The sequence below is a fragment of the Pithys albifrons genome, chromosome 2 (genome assembly GCF_047495875.1).
Source record: "Pithys albifrons albifrons isolate INPA30051 chromosome 2, PitAlb_v1, whole genome shotgun sequence".
In the NCBI taxonomy this organism is placed as follows: Eukaryota; Metazoa; Chordata; class Aves; order Passeriformes; family Thamnophilidae; genus Pithys; species Pithys albifrons.
In genome coordinates, this window is record NC_092459.1 from 77,744,175 (window position 1) to 77,763,532 (window position 19,358).

The following is a 19,358-nucleotide window of genomic DNA, read 5'->3' on the forward strand; positions in this document are numbered from 1 at the left end:
TATAGCCTGGATAATGACAATGGAAATTTAGCTGCCATTGGGTTAGCTTTGGAATTTAGTGAAACTATTTGACTTGAAGTGTGTTTCACTGTTGTAATCTGGATAGCAGATACTTAATTTTGGCATGTCAGGGATTTTTCTATTATGTTTGCAGTAACCATGTTTAATGTTATTATCTAAAATACTTGTGACTGCATCTGTTTACGTACTATACCTTCAAAATTTTGTCAAGAATGCCAAAAAGGTCATTTTTAAAATACAATTTTCACAGATTAACAGAAGTATATTCTCAATTTTTGAAATTCAGAAGGAAAATTTGAGCTTGTGATAAATATTTTATTACAATTACTTAAGCAACAAGTTTTTTAAAGGGCTTGGGGAGGGGGCAAAACTTTTTATAGCCTGAAGTGGCATATCTCATACTGTTTCTTCATTTTGTGAATGACTGAAGAACAGTGGCCTTAACTGTCGAGCTTTGAGTACCATATTGTCAATAATGATTGTGGGGTCAGTCCATATCTGTATGGGAGTAAGTGAAGGGAAGATCATAAAGAATTTATAGTTTGAACCACAGAACCTGTGGTTCTTTTTTCTTCTTCTTCTTTCTATATCTCTTTGAAATGACCCCTTACCTCTGTAGAGCTCTGACATGACAACCATAATAGGAGAGGATGCACAGAGCTCTGGGCCTCTCTTCATTTGCTGTGTAATGAGTTTCTGAACTCTGTTAGTACAGTGCTATTCTTTCTATATTAAGGCTTTAATCACTGAAAAACCACATCTTAATGCACTGAGTCAAGATTATAGCACTGGGACTAAAACAGAAATCTGCTGGTCCTTTTTTATAATTCAAAAGGGTACAGCCATCTGTGTTACTGGGAACCATTTTCTTTAGATTGCTCATTTTTCTTTATGTATTGAGCTGTTTTTGCCGTCTTTGGAATGTATATTGCCTTCTATTACTTCTGCATAAGACTTGTATTTAATGTTCTTTGTCAGAGTTATGTTATGCCTGGATTTCCAAATACTCTTTGTCATAGGTCTTGAACATTAATTATCTAATTCACTAAATCATTTTACTTAAACCCTAGGTTTAATTATTGATGCTTTTGGTGAGTTAAGAGATCAGCAAGAGCAGGTTAAGGAAGACATGGAGGTAAGAACATCCAATTGCTGAACCAGATCTATCTGTTTTCAGTTAAAACGTGATCTAATTTTAGTGGGTAACTTTTTAAACTAAGAGGAAAAGTTCTGTAGGTGGTATGATATCATACAACACATATTATAATGAGCTGCATGTTTGTGGCTGTTTAAATCTTTTGGAATCTTCAAACTAGTGGTTTCTAACACATGATGTTAACACTGTCATGTTATAATTTCAGATATACTTTTCTTTGGTTAATCTATGTGTGAAAGTATCCTGTACTTTGCAGTTTCCTATTCTGTCATTGAAGTATAAATATGTATAAATATAAGATCTCAGAAAAGTGTAAATCTACTGTGTTTTGTCATCTGAACTTTGAGCATATTTAGTTTCAGCTGCACAAGCACAACAGGCATTGAGGTAAATACTGCCATGTAGGAAAATATTGCTATGTGTTACAGTAAGTGCCCCTTAGTGTTAAAAAAAAGTCGGCTGTGAGTATTGTATGTTATTTTGTCTCATACCTGTTCACTCAGAGCTGGCAAAGATTTTTTTTTAAAAACAGTAAGAAATTACTCTGATGGTAGTTAAGCTTCTACACAAGTGTTTTGGTTGAGGTATCCAGCCTCAATCATTAAAAGAAAAACCTTTTTTTTCAGCACATATTATATACGATTTGTTGCCATTTTCAAGAAAATTGGTATATTGGCCTTTTCTCAAAGTGGGGGAAGGTTATATATAATGTTGAAGTGCTCTGTATTCTTTCTTTTAGACGAAGTGCTTTATCTGTGGAATAGGAAATGACTACTTTGATACAGTGCCCCATGGCTTTGAAACACACACACTACAGGAGCACAACTTGGCCAATTATTTGTGAGTACAGTAAAAATGAACTCCTCACTATCCCCTGCAGCCTCTGCAGCTACCTGATTAACTCTCTTGCATTAGTAAGAGTCAGTACTCTTTGACTTTCATGTGCACTCATGCTGTCTGAATATATAATTCTGTGACCAACGACAGCAAGGAATGAACAAATTTCAAATCCTTCTTTCCAGCTTGGTTGTGGCACACCAAGTTTGTGTGAGCTTGTAGATGGAAACCAGGAACTTGGTATGTGGTTGTGGAGACATTGTAAAATTAAATTTGGTGTGAAAGGTACAGAGGAGCAGTGTGCCCTGGCCTGAAGAGTCATAGAGAGAGGAGAAGAGGAGTGAGGCAAAAGAGGGAAGACTTATATTGAACAAAATATTTTGAGTGGAATGCTGAGGATGACTAAAAGAACCCAGGCCAAAGGGAGACAGGGGAGCTGGAATGAGGAGCGAGAGACAGGAGGGATCAACCAAGGGCATCAGGTCTGCCTTTGGAAAATCTAAGCAGAGCACCAGGGACCACAAAACTCAGTCTTTTTTATATCTGGAAACAAAGCCAATTATCAGGTCTAAAACCAGTGTCATTTCCTCTCGTATATGAAAATCCAGTGACTAAGCATATTTTATCTAGTTCTGTCACTGTGAAGCAGGGTATAGATTATACCTTTGTGTCTATAAACTAGCACTGTATGTTGCACAAAATAATGAGACACTAAAATCAAACATACCTTTCCAAAATTTCCACCTGTACAACAAGTTGTGCAAACAAAATACATTAAAAGCACCATCATGTGGGATTTTGTTCCTACTTACTAAATACTGGCCCAATAACATACTATAGCATTCTTTTTAAGTGCATCATCCTAAGGAACTGTGTTTTTATATTTTTGAGCACGATCATATTTTATATTTTTACATATAATCAGAGAGAATGTCTGACTGAAATTTGAAATTATCATCTAGTGAATGTCAGCTATCTCAAACCCTCAACAATAAAGCTTTTTTAAAAAATTGCAAGTTCTTTTCTGCTCATATTGAGTTGCATACACTAGTAAAATATCCCCAAACTATAATTTCAATAAGAGAAATCTCTTAGTCATCTTCAGCATTTCTTATTCATTGTGTGAACAGGAAAAAGAGAAGGTTTCAATAACCATTCTCTGTCTGCTTCCAAGTGGCTTTTCATGGGCAGGAAAATGTCTCTTGTAATTTTCAGATTAGAACGTTTAGATAATCTTTGTTTAAACTGTATTGCTAGCTACCAAAAATCAAACTGGCTCTATTGCTATTTTGAATGCTACTCATTGAGCAATGACTGAATGTCAACAGTGTCAGGAAAGTGTATTTAATCTATCTCAGAATATTATAATAAACAGAACTCTGGAACTTGTAAGTCCATGAACAGCGTTATCACTGTACATGTTGAAAAATATCCATCTCCTGTGGGTTGCCTAATGTTCCCAAAAACTATATTCATAAAGGCTGTTTCTTTGATTTTAGGTTTTTTCTGATGTATCTTATTAACAAAGATGAAACAGAGCATACAGGACAGGTAGGTTGGACAACTCTATGATTGTCAATGGCTATTAAATAAGACTGATTCTAAAATAAAAATCATTCAGGCTTGGAAAAACTAAGTTATTTCTATTAAATAGCTCTCTATATGGCATGGAACTTAATTCTTATTCTTCCAGACAATTATTAGGACTTTGGTTGCTTTATGTTAGTTTGAGTATTGATGCTGTAGCACTTCTGACCTGTTACTCTAAAATTGTTGCTGCAGCAAAATATAAATGCAGAATGAGAAACAGAACATTTAAGCATCCTGTGAAAGCAGCCCTCTTCATTTCTTCATGCAGATTCTATTTTAATAGTCTTTGTCTTTTATTATTATTATTGCCTATATATAGTCTTCCATGTCTACATTCCTGAATAAATATCCGTTTGTGACTTGAGAATTTAATATTAAATGAGATTGTTAAAAGTCTTTTTTATTTTTATTTTCCCTTTTCTTGCCATAGAGTGTCCCACTATATCCACTAAAGACAAATTTCTACTAACTATTCAGTTTTTATACTGTTTTATATAGTTTGAAACTGGAGAGTAATTCATACTATGTAATTTCTAGGGACAGGTTTAGTGGTGGACTTGGCAGGGTTAGGTTTATGGTTGGATTCAATGATTTTAAAGGTCTTTTCCAACCTAAATGATTCCATGGTATTACAACTTGTGTAGCACATGCCCTTTTTACCATGGAATTTATGTAATTAGAAACACATTTAAGTGGTGTGATTAAAGTGGAAAAAAATGGACATATCCTTTACTATTCTCTGGACTGTCTAGAGACAGAACCTTACCTGAACAAATAATCAGAAATGGAAAAAGACAAAACACTGATTCAGAAAATATTGCTCTTCTAAGAAGTACCTTTCAAGGTCATTTTAGTTCATATATTGTTTGTAGACATGTTTTGAAATGACTGATGCAGAAATTCAGTCAATTTTCTCTTACAGAAAATATTCTGCTTGCGTTGATATTTTATTTGTGACCAGCTTTAATTGAGCTTTGCAGTGCTCCAGGGTGTGCAAAAAGAACTAAACTGTCTGGTTATCTTCTATGCATTTCTATAGTGCTTCTTGATTAGGTAACAAAAATGAAAAGCTATTCTAAACTCATCAAAATCAGTAACATGATTTTGTAGATTGATATATAACAACTGGACATGCAAGGAATCAAAAAAGTGAAGTAGTATATAAATAAAAGAGAAAAAAAGTCATGGTCAGTACTTTCTCATTAAATCAAGCCAAATTATTTAAATTGTGTTTCTTTCAGGAATCATATGTATGGAAAATGTACCAAGAACGATGCTGGGAGTTTTTCCCTGCTGGTGATTGCTTCCGAAAACAATATGAAGACCAGCTCAACTAAGCAGAGATGAGGATTTCTGGACGAAAGTGTCCATGTGTTTCCCAGCTCTTTTGAGAGAGTCTAACAGATTTCTTAAATCCCCAAAGCTGTGTGCATTTTGGAGCACCAAAGCTCTGTTTTTAATCACCCAACTGTGTTTTTATTTTCTTGTGTATTTGCTTTGACAACACTGGAGTAAAGAACAATGAAAAATTACAGCAACTCTGGAAACAAACCAACCACTTGCACAGACAAAAGATGTCCCAATGTATAACATGCACACATGAGCAGAGACTTGAGACAGCTTATTTCTGAAACTGCCAGATGATGCCCTTGTCTCTAAGATCACACATGGGGTGACATGGTAGCAACACTCATTCAGTCTGTTTATTTCATCATCCTGGAAGGAACTATATATAGTTCACAGAGCACTGTAAAAGATTGTTGTGGACACTAAGTTGTGGGGAAATAGTGCCTTACTATATGTGGGTTGAGCTATGCAGAAGATGAGTGCATGATGACATAATATTTTTTTCTTTATGTCTTCCCTTTCTTTCAAGTTAATATTTATTTTGTGGTTTTTGTGGGTTTGGGAGGAAGGGATTTGATTGTGCACATCTTTTTAATAAGACTGGAGTGTCTCAGGACAAGATTAGGTTATTCTCATCAAGTTCATTTCACATTTACCTTCCTCTTTAGCTTTTGCTCTTATTTTGGTAATGCTCTGATACAACACTGCTACTTTATGAAATCTTTGTATGACTACAAGACAGCTGCAAAAAACACTTTAACAAGAACTGTTTCATTGCATGTTTATTATGCAAGTTTAAAACAATCAAAAAAACAACCTTCAGAAACAAGTTGATCAACATGAAAAAAACATTCACAATAATTATATCCATAGTAATAAAGTGTTGTGGGCTTTATTGTACATCTGGAACAAGTGTCATCAACCAACAATGTATATGTTATGAATTTGACAGTAATTTTGGTTTCTTTTTTTTTCTTTCTTTCATTTCTGCCACCTGTGATCGATCGTGGAGTTGAAGATTTTCTTGTTAAATTATTTTTTAAAAGCAAAGCTGAAGCAATATCCATTCAGGGACTCCATCAATTGCATCATGAAACACCAATGATGTGTACATTACTCCATTTTGAGTCCTTTTCAATTGTAATGCCAGTCTTTACAAATAAAAAGAGACATTCAGAATGGAAACAAGCTGGTTTTGGTAGCATTTGAGGTCTTTGTTATGGAGTCTTTTTATTAATCCCTGAGTTAGTTACACCCACTTCAAAGCAAGATTAAGGTAGTGTTTCCTTATTAAAGATTCCAGTATTGGTTTTGATTTTTTTCTCCTGCACTTCTTGCTGTTCTGTTGCTCCACCTCACTTCTTTACAGGTCACAGTTTGTTCATAAAAGAAATTGTCGGTATCAAGATTCAGTTACAACTAAAAAAATTATATATATAAATATATATATGACTAAAGAAATAATAGCATAACAATTCTAATTCTGTATTCTTATAAGCCAGGCTTTCAATTCAGCAGACTGAGTATTGCTGAAATTGGTATCCTGATAAGGATTCTGGTAAAATTCTCTTAAATTCTGCAAGATCTGAGGCTGGGCAGGCTGAAGGCAGTGGAAGGGGCAGGTACAGCAACTACATTTTTATTCAAGTTTTAATGCTCTCCCACCCAGTCTGGAATGTTCATTCCATCTGTTTCCTCTGTGTTTGGAATGACTTCATAAAACACCTTTAATCAGCCTTTGTGGGATTTGTGTATAAGATTTAGAAATGTGGGATTACAATGATACTCATTTTTGGGTGTACAACATGAGAATAGTTGTTTGAGGCACAGATATTCGTGCTATTTTAGTTTTGCGGTTTTATAGGCGAACTTGTAGCTAATGATTCTGGTGTATATTTCTAGATCCCTTTCTCTTGAAAACAAATTCAATTGGACTTTATAGGTAAATACTATAATAAAAGTGATGTGTTTCTTTAACCTCAAGTTCCAAGTCACAAAGCTCTTGGGGCATTCTTGTTGAATCCAGTATGCTATTTAACAAACATCTGTGAAGCCACACTTAAACACTAGAGTTTTTGAGGATGAGAGCCACTGATTATATGGTGATGCAAAAGATTTCTTTTTAAGTATGAAAAATCTTCATTTGTTAGATCAATTGTAGCTTTCACAGAAGCAAATTCCTACAGGTAGGAACTGGTTCCTGAGGGTTTGCAAGATTGAAGTTACTGGGACAAATGCAACTTCTTCAAATTTTTGGTGTAAAAGTCAGTAAAATAAGCTATATAATCATATGAACAGTCAACCAATACAGGCAATTCCCTGCTTTACTAGTTATATCAGAAGAAATTGACATTGACTCAAGTGTCCTGTATAGTGGCACAACATATAAGAGCAGATAATAACATGTCACTTGAAAAACTGCAGTTTTACATCCAAGAAATTCAATTTATGTACTATAAGGTTATACTTACATATGTTTGTGTGTGCTAGTGTTTTTTTTTTTCCAGCTGTTAGCTGAATTTACTGTTCATGTCAGTAAAACTGTAATTTTTGGGATGAATTCCTGGCCCATATTGAAAATAGCAAAGACAGAATTGCTGCTGTTTATCTCTGAATGTCAAAAAAAATTGAGGAGAGGACTAAAACTGATGATCCTAACACATCCATGTTGATTTCAGAAAAGGAATGAAGCAATGAATGACAATAGAAAAGCAAAATAAGATGGAGAAATAGTTGAGGTATGATTTATTTGTGAAAGTTGTTACATTTTTGTATATTATTCCACTTAGAACTGACTTTTTTTTTTACACCTTCTTCCAATACTCTGTTTATGTCTTTCCTTTTCCTAAAGGTTTGAAGCTTGTCTGTAGTTTTTGAACTGAGAAAATAACAGAAAATAGAAAGGAAGAAAAGGACACTGTAGCGTCCTTGGCACACACATTACTACAAGATTAATCCCTTTTTCTTAGGCATTAATAAGATATTTAAGTTTTTGAATATTTTCACTTGTAGTATCTTCCTACTGTTACAGAACTCTTACTAATATGAATTGCATTAATGTTTATTTCTGTAACCTATGATAATATTTTTATCATCTTCAGAGACACTGAAAAATTCAGTTTACTCACACAGTCATCTGTGAAGTCACAGATTCACAGAGTATACCAAGTTGAAAGGGACTTACAAGGATTATTGATTCCAACTCCTTGCCCCATACAGGACACTCCCCAAGAGTTACACCATGTGAGAGTATTATCCAGTATTGTCTGTTCAAGACAGAGTTCTTGAACTCTGTCAGGCTTGGTGCTGTGACCACTTTCCCAGGGAGCCTGTTCCAGTGCCCAGCCACCTTTTGGGGAAAGAACTTTTATCTAATATCCAACCTAAACCTTCCCTGACACAACTGCAGACCATTCCCTTGATCCTGTCGCTGGTCACCATATAAAAGAGATCAGTGTCTGCCCCTTCTCTTCCTCTCATGAAGAAATTGTAACTGCAATGAGGTCTCCCCTCAGTCTCCTCTTCTCCAGGCTGAACAGACCAAGTGCCCTCAGCCACTCCTTATATGGCTTCCCTCAAGGCCCTTCACCACCTTCGTTGCCCTCCTTTGGATGCTCTCTAAGAGCTTCATATCTTTCTTATATTGCAGTGCCTAAAACTGCACATAATGTTCAAGGTGAGGCTGCTCCAGTCCAGAGCAGAGCAGGACAATCCCCTCCCTCAACTGGCTGGTGATGCTTTGCCTGATACACCCCAGGACATGGTTGGCCCTCCTGGGAGCCAGGGCACTGCTGACTCATATTCATAGGATGCAGTATTTTCCAGGGGGAGTTATTTTCTAAAGTCGAGTGTGTCTTAACTTTTGTTAATACAAATAAAACAAATAAAACAAATAGAAATGGTGTCCAAAGCAGACTGTTAAATAATAAAGTGTCTGACGCAGAGAGCATGAGAGGGTATGTTCTTTGGTTAAATATGTCTAATATTTATGCTCAAATATAGCTTCTTCAGTCTTCTCTCCTTTAAGTCATAGCCATTTCTATTTGTGTATTTATTTAATTCTCTTCCAGTTTTCTTCAACTTTTCTAAAGCCATGCTTAAACCATAGAGGCTTGGTTACAAATAGAACTTCAGATTATACAGATCTTAGAGTATTTTTTAATGAAGATTTGCAAGATGTTTAAGCACAAAGACATGTTTGTATGTTTTAAGGGCTTTTTTTTATTTTTTTTTCCAGATTAGCATTTTCCTTGTGGTCTGCATAACATCTTAAGTGTACCCATGGAACTCCTTCTATCTATTTTTCTTCAATATTACCTTTTATGTTTGCATATTTTTTTACACAGGAGGATGTGTCTATCTTAGGTGGTAGAGAAGATTAACCCTCTCAGCGGTTATTGAAGATCTCCATCAGCCAGTAGAGGTCAAGAACTGAGGCAATTCTTGATATGGATAGTTTGCTTCTGTAGTAACATAGCTGTGGGCTAATCTGCAGTTACTAAGCTTTAACCTATACATTTTGGTACTGGATGGGAGCATCTGAGCTAAAGTTCTCCTGAAAAAAATGGAAGGGGGAAAAGCTCAAACAATTAAAATAAATTGAAGATCCTTGCTATCCATTGTGTAAATGCTCCAAGTTTGCATGCAAGGTATAGTTGCTGAGTTTCTTAGTAGAAGTTGCAGTTACATAGGCTAAATACCTCCCTCTCTCGATATGTGTTAAATAAGAACCTTTGGAACAGTGAGAGTGGCCAAATCATTCTGGATCATGCAATTTGAGAATTAAAAGAAAAGGTTTTGATTAATTGTTCTTTATGTAGTGCTAGGAGGATAGAAGGAAACTGCATGAACTGACCTTTGAAAAAATATAACTATGCAGGAGAATTAGAGCATGAAAAGTCCTGATGTACTTGTAAATGAAGTCCTGAAGTCCTGTAACTACTAGTGAATAAATGAAGAAGTGTAAAGGGTCATGAACCGTTATATTTCTTCAGAGATTAATAAATTGCAGTAATTTTGAAGAAAGTGTTATTCTCAGCTTTGAGCCATGCCATGCTTGCCATGCAAATCATCAGGAAGGGAGCAGAATGGATGTCAAATGGCTTAAATAGTGACTTTTAGTGAGGCTCCAGTTCCCTCCTGTGGTACTGTGCTCAAGCCATGCTCAGTGCATCCTGTTCTGAAGGATTCCCTTCCCATCTACCTCAGTGCCAGCAAAAGGAAGACAATTGACCATCTGTGTTTTCTCAGTTGCATTATTGGCTCTGTCCTCTGGCAGCAGACTGCTGATACACACACTTTTGCAGACACTTCCTCACAAGAACAAATTAAAGTTAAATTGATTAGACAGCTGCTCAGTGCTGACATAAAGGCATATCCTTTTATCATGTGGTCCATCCTAATGGAAGCTAAGAAGTACACCCCCTGACTAGGAAATATGAAATAAACTAGTAGTATGACTGGACCATATACCAGGCAGTTATTTTTGGCTCTGTTGAAAGAATATCAAATTTCAGGAACTAATATTGTGGACTTTTGAAGTATCTACAATCTGTGTTAGAAGAAGTGGCTTCATAGTTTTGATGTAATTACTGAGCTGTTTTAAAGTGTTTCAGGTTACCCTAAGATGTTAATAAACCAAGTTGTTGTTATTGAATGTTGATCACAGAATACCTCAAGTTAGAAGGGACCCATAAGGATCATCAAAACTCTGTATAGTTCCAAGTTGTTTAAAAATGTTATTATCCTTGATGCTGATCTATGTGCTCTGCTTTAAGCCAATTCAAGTGATAGGTAAAATTATTATTTCTCTTTCTCTGAAGCACAAAATTTTAGAAAATAGTGGTTTACAGTGTTCTGTGTACATCTGAAAAACTATTCAGTGCTCAAATAAATCTGGCAGAATGGCATGTGCTTGGGACAGGAAATACCGACACTGAATTTCTTTTCTTCTCTGTTTTTTTATGCTTGGACAAGTGCAGAATGAGTAGTAATTGAAATATAAGTATGTAAAGATACGTTCATAATCTCAGAATTTGCCTTTGCCTGGTTTAGACTTCATTATTCTTGACTATAATGAGGCAATTTTGCTTTCTATTTGCTCAGTCTTCTGCCCCATATCAAGAGGTTAATATCACATACTTTGCAGTACTTGGAAGTGATTATATATAAAAGCCAAAATAATCCTGGATTATTTCAGAGAAAAATGCAATATGATTTTTGTAACTGATAGTTCTTTGCAATTCAAGAAATCTATTTCTTATTTAAGTTTTGCTTCTACAAATGATTTCAGATTCCCTCTGTAGTGTCACAGACTGAAAATCATTAATTTTATCTTTTTCCAAATCTTTACATGTCTGAGTGATCCTTAACATCTAAATAGTGTGCAGATATAGCATAGTTAGGGTCTTTTCAGTACTGAGTGCTACTGACGATCTCCAAAACATACGATCTATGGTCTAAACCTGTTGCTTGTATATGCGTTGTGGAACTAATGCATCATTTATTACTATTTTGTTACAAGGTTTTCATAAGAAATCTTTGTGCAGTCTGAATTGCAGTAGGCTCTTATGTGGAGTTATTTGATTAAAATATAATCAAGGTAATTAATATGCTTGAAAGACTAATATGCACAATTCACCTAGATCATTCCTATGCAGGCTATGAATTCCTTGCCATAGGACTCCAGCAGAGTTACTAAAGACTGCTTAAAATAAGCATCTGAGGGGCAATCTGAACAATACTGCTCAAAATCTTGTTCTGCCTGGGAGAATTGCTAGAAAGTAATTCTAATCACATTTTCTCCCTATTTTCTCCTGTTTGCTGCTTAATTTGTCAACCAGGGCAATGTGAACTACAAAAACTGTAACTGTGAAAGGAACTTACAGTACAAGGTTGTTCTGTAGTTAAAATTTTGCATATATGATCAGCTCTTGGCAAACTTTTGTCCAATTATCCATCTTGCATCTTAACTGTAGCTTGTGTGTAGAGATATCTATGCTGGCATTGTTATAACCAACTTGAACTACAATCAGTGGACAAAGCTATTTGTTGTGCTTGTGATCTTACCGCTGTAGGCTGGTGAAACTCAGATGTACCAGAGACCTAATCACATTATCTGATCTGTCTTTTTGCCTTTGCATGCTTGTTGTGTCTTTCTGTGGCTTAATTTGTGTCCCCAGGATTATGGATTATTTTTATTACCTGAGATCCTTTATAGTTTCTTTACTCTGGATGAATTTTTATATACTTCACAAACTGAATGGTGTCTAAGTGATGCACTGCAATTAACATAACATGGAGTACCTATTGGGATTCAGGCAGCTGGATTTAGGGTGCCATAATGTAGGTCACATGTTCCCTTCTCCTCTGTGGACATGACATGCATAGAGAAATTATACCTGTCCCCTTGCATGGCAGCAATGAAGGATTTCAAACAAAGAATCAGAAAGTGGCAATCCTGAAAAAATAAATGAAGCAACCTACAAAACTTTTATCCAAACTGGAGTAGGAAATGGTCAGGAGTAGGCAAAATGATTTTTTTCTTTTTACAAAATTAACATTATTCCAGTTAGATACCCAAAGACAACTGAGAAAATAGAGGAACTAACGTGTGTGATGAAGTTTAGGGGAGTCTCAAACTTACTGAATATATTCTGACTGTGCTATGCATGTATGGCTAGTTTGGTTACATGGCAAGGAAAACACTCCTACCTGTGCAATAGCATGTGTGGCAAGTCCAGATGGAAAAGGGAAATTCTGGCATAAATGCTAATTAGAGAAGAATTAACAGTTGTAATTGAGAACAAGTCTGTTTGATGCATGCTATTACTGTAAGATACTTTATCATGGTGAAATTATATAGCACCCACTTAATATTCAAACCTAAATTAACCTACTCAAAATTGAACCTTAAAAGATTTCTGTTTCTGTACACTGCTTTTGCAATTCACCTCTGTTCTTACTATGATTCAAATTAATTAAGCTGGTTTACTTTGTAGGCATGAAATAAGCCCACAAATAATATTAGGAAGAATGGTTTCTTTTAGTTTGAGTTTTAGTTGTTTACAATTTAACTTAAAGTGTGAATCTCCGAGATTTTCCTAATGAATAATGATTACAGTGATTGTTACAGCCCCCAAAGGTAATAAATTTCTTAGGAAAACAATGTCTCTATTTCTGAAAATTCACAAGGACTGTATTCAGAGAAATTTTTTTGCCTTTCTTCAAGGAAAATAGCTTTTGAAAAGTATTGCTATTGTGTTCTTAAAGACAATTTGGGGATTTTCTGGGGGGGGCAATGACAGAAGTCAACAGTATAACAATACAAAAATGTCGTTCAGAGATTAACTGAAAATAATAAATCCTTTTTAAACTTATTTTTGTTAAAGATTTGAATAACCACCTCTTGAGCTATTTACACTATCTTTGCACAGAGGACAGTTTCTTTGGGCAGGATTTTTTACTCTGTAAAAAAGATTACTTTGGAATAATATAATACAGATAAAACAGAAGTCTGGAAGACAATGAGTCTCCTGGTGAGAGTGTATGGGTTTTGGTTGTGCTAGACTATGTACAGGGGACAAAAGGACTAAGTAGAGGTTTCTGAGGTTTAGTCTGGACATCAGGGAAACCTTCTCTCTAGGACAGGGGTACAGCACTGTAACAAGTTGTCCAGGAACCCCATCCTTGGAGGATTTCGAAGTTCATCTCTGAATAGGAGGCTGGGCTTAAAAGATATCCTAAAGTGCTATCCAAGCAAGATTGCTTGGATTATATTGGACAGAGGCATCAAAATTGTTCTTACCCTTTTCTAAGCATCCAGTTATGGATGTAATTAATTCTGTATACAAGTTGCTGAGCTTCATGTCCATTTAGTCAGATATAGTACAGCCTCTGTGACAACCTCTATGCTGTTATACTTTAATAGCTGACCTAAAACTTTAGATAGAGCTTCTTTTCTTTTTTTTTTCCAGAAGTTTACTGTGATTTAGAAAGGTGGTGGAAATTAAGAAGGCTTTAAACACTGAAGTTACCTTTTTTTTTTTTTAAACCTGAAGTCAATTTTTAAAGTCTCAAAAATTTTTGAAAATGACTCTGTGATTTAAATGCTATGGCTTTCATCCAGGAAAAGGAATAGGCCAACTCCCCTTGAAGGGTGATAATCTGAGTATATAACTTTTACATAATAAAGTCATTGTTATGGATCTGTGCCTGTTTGAAAGAGGTTGAAGTTGTGTCTGGCAGAAGTGTTAGTGCTCCTAACAGAAGGCTGTTAAGAAACAAATTTGACAATCTACTTTCAATTCTGTTTTATTCTGCTTCCTGCCAGCTGTTATGGTCTACCTTTTTGTGTTTCCCCAAAATACTTATATCTGGAAAGAACAGGGAGCCAAAATGTCCAGTATTCTTTTAGTAAATGCAAATTATCACCTTGTCAAGATTCATGGAAAAGAACACCATCAGATACTGACCTCGTTAATTACATTTATTAGAGTCCTATGGCTAAAACAGGTTTTATGGAATAGAAGATGTCTAAGCTTTCATGAGCTCACAGGAATAAGTAGATGAATTCAATAAAACAAGATCCAGAAACTAATAGTAATCAAAATATTTTTCTGAGAAAAGGGAATTACTTAGGAAATGAATTTAATTATTTAGTCAATTGGAAGTGTAGAAAAGCAATCAAAACTGAAAGCTTATTTATAAAGTAGCAAAGTTTCTGAAACAATTTTTGTTTTGGGGAAAAACATTTGAAATACAGGGTTTGTGTTACGTGATTAAAATGAGTCTTTTTTAAGCAGAACAGGGAGCAACTTCTAGGTAAACAGGACTTGCAAAAATAAATCTAGAATACAATGAGAAAATGTTTGTATTGCCACTATTTTAGAAGTGGCAGGATTTTGTAGAGGGCAGATATATCCCTGAGCACTGTTTGTGTGGCAGTATTTTAGCATGCCTTCTAGCGGTGGCTAAAGCAATTCATGAGCTGGATTGCAGATGCCCTGCATGCTGAGAGAAGCTAGGGCTCTTTTATGTGCTTTACTCCATGCAATTACCAGACATGCAGCAAAGACCAGCTGATAGGGAATTACGGACATAAAAATTATCTCTTCAGTTTTTCTGGCTTGTTATAGTTAGAACACATTTGTTACTGGGATTTATCCACTGGGAACTCTGGAAGCTTTATAACCAAAATGAAGCTCTGAAATAACTGAAGCATGCAACCCCACTGTTAGAGTTCTGGAAAAATACCTGAAAAAGCAGAAGGCTTGCATGCATCTTACAGAGTTCTGGACAGGTTTCTAGCTTTTAAGATTGTAAGAAGTTGGAGGAGATATCATAATTTTCTGAAAGGACAATGAAGAGTTTCTCTGTTAGTCTGGTGAATGCTTATGACTGAAGACTTCCTTCTTCACACTACAAAACAAGATAAAATGATACAAAAGTTGCCTGGCAAGTCTGATTCATAAGGATAATGAAAAAGATTAATTATTTGTGTGTATAAAATTTGAGACTGGATATTTGTTAGTAACCTAAGTCCTTGTAAAAAACATGATTATTGATTTAGATGGAGACAGAAACAATATTTTAAAAAATAATCACCATAAAATCACTGGGTATTTAATATTTCCATACAGATTACATCTGCTTCAGCATTTCCATCACCATGTGAAGTCAATGCATAGCTTTTTCAGCAGTAGAATTTAACCTATTAATCAAAAAATCAAAACAAAGAAATATGGGAAAAGTGATTTAGGCAGTGCCACAGGACATTGAAGATTTACACTCTCTTGCTGATTCTCCTATGTATTTTCCATAAACTTGTCATTTTCCCCCTTCATCTACATCTAGTCCATTTGGCTCATAGAACATCTGATTCCCAGAGTAAAGTGAGTGCCCAGGCGAATATGAACTGTCATTCAGGCTGAGCCCCTGGTGAGCACCAGTGCATGGTGTCTGTGGCACAGACTGTTGGGGACCCTGATGTGTAGGTGTTGCACAACTCAGTGAGATCAATATGGTACATTAAATGAAGAACACCTCAGCATGCTGGATGTGGCACAGTTATGCAGCTTTTAGCTTTTTCTCCATTGTTTCAGAAAGAAAATAATTTTAAAATTAATTGTAGATTCTCATAAGTTGGACAGAAGTACAAACAGACTTGATGGTATTATCAGTTTTTACCTCCCAAGAGCTTTACAGGTGAAGCAGACATTTATGTTTCCTCCATTGCTGAAAAAAGACTATGGTAAAAAATGGCAAGCATGTAGCAGGATTCAGAAATAACCAACCAAACCTGGAGTCAATGGTAGATACAGGTAGGTTGTGTTTGCCTGTTCCTTATTTGGGTGCTGTCAGATTTAGCAGTGCAGTACTTCTGCATAAACCGACTACCTTGCTGAATAGCAGATCCCACTCTGAATCTGCAAAACACTGCAGAAATGAATGAATTTAAAAGTCCTATGTTGGCTTATTTATCAGTTATCTGCCTCAGAATAGAAAGTGGTTCCTAATTTTTAAGTTTGAACTTGAAAGATAAGAGGGTATAATGCAACCTGGTGATAAGCAATGAGCAAGTTCTTCAGTACTGTTCTAAAATCCCCCTCTTCCTTTGATGTCATACAGATGGCTGTGGGAGAAAAAATGTGAAGTAAAAATGAGATAGAGAAGGGAGAAATTGAAAGTAAAGTATGAGAGTTATAGGACAATATTTCAACAAACTTAGAAGAAGCAGAAACATAGGTAATGATGAGAGAAGAAAGCAGAAAATGGACAAGAGAACTTCCCTCACACTGCCTCCCTGAAATACCATGGCCCAGGTTACTGATGATCAGAAGGTCCTGGTCAGGTCTCTGATAGATCAGAGCTACTGCTAAGCACATACCTGTGTGCTTTCTGTGTTCATGCTGCTGTTTTTAGCTGCTGGGCTTCTACAGTGCCTCGTGAGCATCCAGTCCTTCCATGACTAATTGTAATGCTATTTACAAGGGTCTTTGCTACAAAGTAGCATCTTCAGCTGTGTTATATGACAGCCCTGTTATAATTATCATAGTAATTTTAAAGTAGTGTACTTATGGATCCCACATGGGTCATTCTACACAGGTGTTCTTGTGTGGCTGGATAGAAAATAAATACTACCTAACGCTTTATGGCAGAAGGCAGCATTAATCTAAAAATGTGTGAAACAATTGCAGTATGCTATATGGATGTGTTGTCTAAGTAGTTATATATTCATTGTTTCTTGTTTCCACTCTTAACAAGCTCTGCAAAGAGATTGTGATGTTTTTCCTGTTTAGTGATTTTCAATGTGTGATAAATTCTTGACTATCAAAAAGGCAAAAAAGATTTCTATTCAGAACTGCCTAACTTTTCATGAAACTCAACAGCAAATTTCTGTTATTTTGTTTAAAATGCCTTCTTTTTTCATCCTTTCTCATTGTAACCAATGCCAATTCTTTTTCCTGTATCATGTTTTTACTTGGTTAGAGCTTGACCTTTTCCCTCCAAGGACTCTGCTAGTCACAAGGCTCTTCAGCTGTCTCTTGGAAAAAAAGAATTATGACCTTTTCACCTGAAAATTTTTGTATGTGTGTTTGGAGTTTTTTCTTCATTTTTCTATTGCATTTTTTTTGTATTTCTGCCTTTTTTTATTTCTACCATTTTTTTATTATTATGCTTTAATAATCTCTAAACTCTCTCTGGATACCAAAGTTTTCCAACAAGAATTTCTAAATAACATGCTCACCAATTTAATGAATGAATTGTTTATCAGACATGAAGGAAGAGAATGCAATTAAAAATAATAATCCAATGCCATTCCAAATTATTACCTCCAGGAATCACTACAATTTGAATGTTATCACATACTTACAGCTGCAATAAACACATGTCTTCACTTGAAGAGGAAGTAGCATTCCTGTTTTGTTAATGTCAGCTGTAGGTAGGGTTATTTATACAACACTTAAAGCTTCAAATCAAAACCAATTAAATATGGTTTTCTCTATAAGATTTCTTTAATGCCTCCAAGAAAAGCAGCAGAGAAGAACAAATGAATTAAAAATTTGCTTATTTTGCTTAATAGCTTTGCATGCTTCGTTTAATTAATATTGATTGTTGTATAGTATAAAAGCAATGAAAGCTTGTTAATTTAATACTGTTGAAAAAATTCCATATGAATTGATGTGCAGTGAGTTTTCTCATATATATGGAACTGAGATGCCAGTTCTTGATGTGAAATAACTTTAGACATCATAAAAGAAGTCATGAATCTTCATCATGAAAAGAGTAACATTCAGATTTGGAGCTTCACATTTCATATCCTGTCTTTATAAAATATTTTTAAATATCTTTACACACTGTGACTATTTTATGCATTCACACTAGTTGGCTCTGCAGTTGCTGGTTTTGGTTCAAAGAGGACCTTCTGTAGCCTTTTAGACCTAGGGAGAACAGAGGCAGCTTTAAAGGAGGGCAGGTTGTGAGACAGTAGGCTTTGAATTTTCTATGATTACTCTGACTGAAAATTTTGTATTTGCTTTCTTTCTCATATTTTTGAAAGAAAGAACCTACATTTAATATTTTTGTCTAGTTTTTGTATAGAATAGACTTACATTTCATATAATTGCATGTAACAAACTGTACTTGAAGAAAGCATATCTCTCAGAAACCCTGCTCTTTTGATCTTAAGATAGCAGACTGTACAGAAACAAACTTTGCCTTATTTATTTCAATGCTTGATCAGCCTCAATTACAGAAACCAAAACCATATTTATAATATTGCTTCATCAAGTACAGCAAAAAGAATTTTTCTAAGCTTTATCTATCTAAACTTTATCTAAAGCACTTTTTCATACCTTATTTTTCATGCCTACAATGATGCTTATTGTCTGTTGAGTCATCTTTCAACTTTGTTTTGGTAAACTAAGCACACTGAATTCCTTTCCTGTTAGATGATTTCTTCAGACCTCATTAATTGTGTGTTTTGAAAAGCATTTTTTTTCAAGCATGAGCAGCAGAATCATATACACTGTAGAGGCATATACAGAGAATCAAGTGAGCACTCATATGACTTATTTATGCTGCCAGGGTTGTTTCAATCCTTTTGAAAGAAGCATCATGCTGAAAACATGAACTTAAACATTATTAGCGTTGCATTTTTTCCAAACACACTGCTTTCCAGGATAAGGTGAGATTGTATTTCTTATTCATGAATCTGTGACTTAAAACTATTCGAATTGACCAAACATTTATGTGACTGTCTCATCTCCATACTGTCCTGCTTTCATAAGACATATTGAGCTGTATGGTGGTTTGTATTGATATCAATATTCAAAATAATTTCCATTAAAATTATGCTGATTACCAAACACCGATTCCTATGGTATTCCTTATGGAAGTTTTCACT

At 35.2% G+C, this 19,358-nt stretch overlaps 1 protein-coding gene across 1 annotated transcript in view; it reads left to right on the forward strand.

Annotated features, from left to right (window-relative positions):
• Positions 1-6,185, forward strand: part of RYR2 (ryanodine receptor 2) — a 371,658-nt gene extending 365,473 nt beyond the window's left edge. The window contains exons 103-106 of the mRNA XM_071581075.1: positions 1,092-1,156; positions 1,917-2,017; positions 3,514-3,565; positions 4,846-6,185. Of these exons, the coding sequence (XP_071437176.1) occupies positions 1,092-1,156; positions 1,917-2,017; positions 3,514-3,565; positions 4,846-4,941 (314 nt within the window). The 3' untranslated portion in view covers positions 4,942-6,185. The remainder of the gene's footprint in view (positions 1-1,091; positions 1,157-1,916; positions 2,018-3,513; positions 3,566-4,845) is intronic.
• The last annotated feature ends 13,173 nt before the right edge of the window (positions 6,186-19,358 follow it).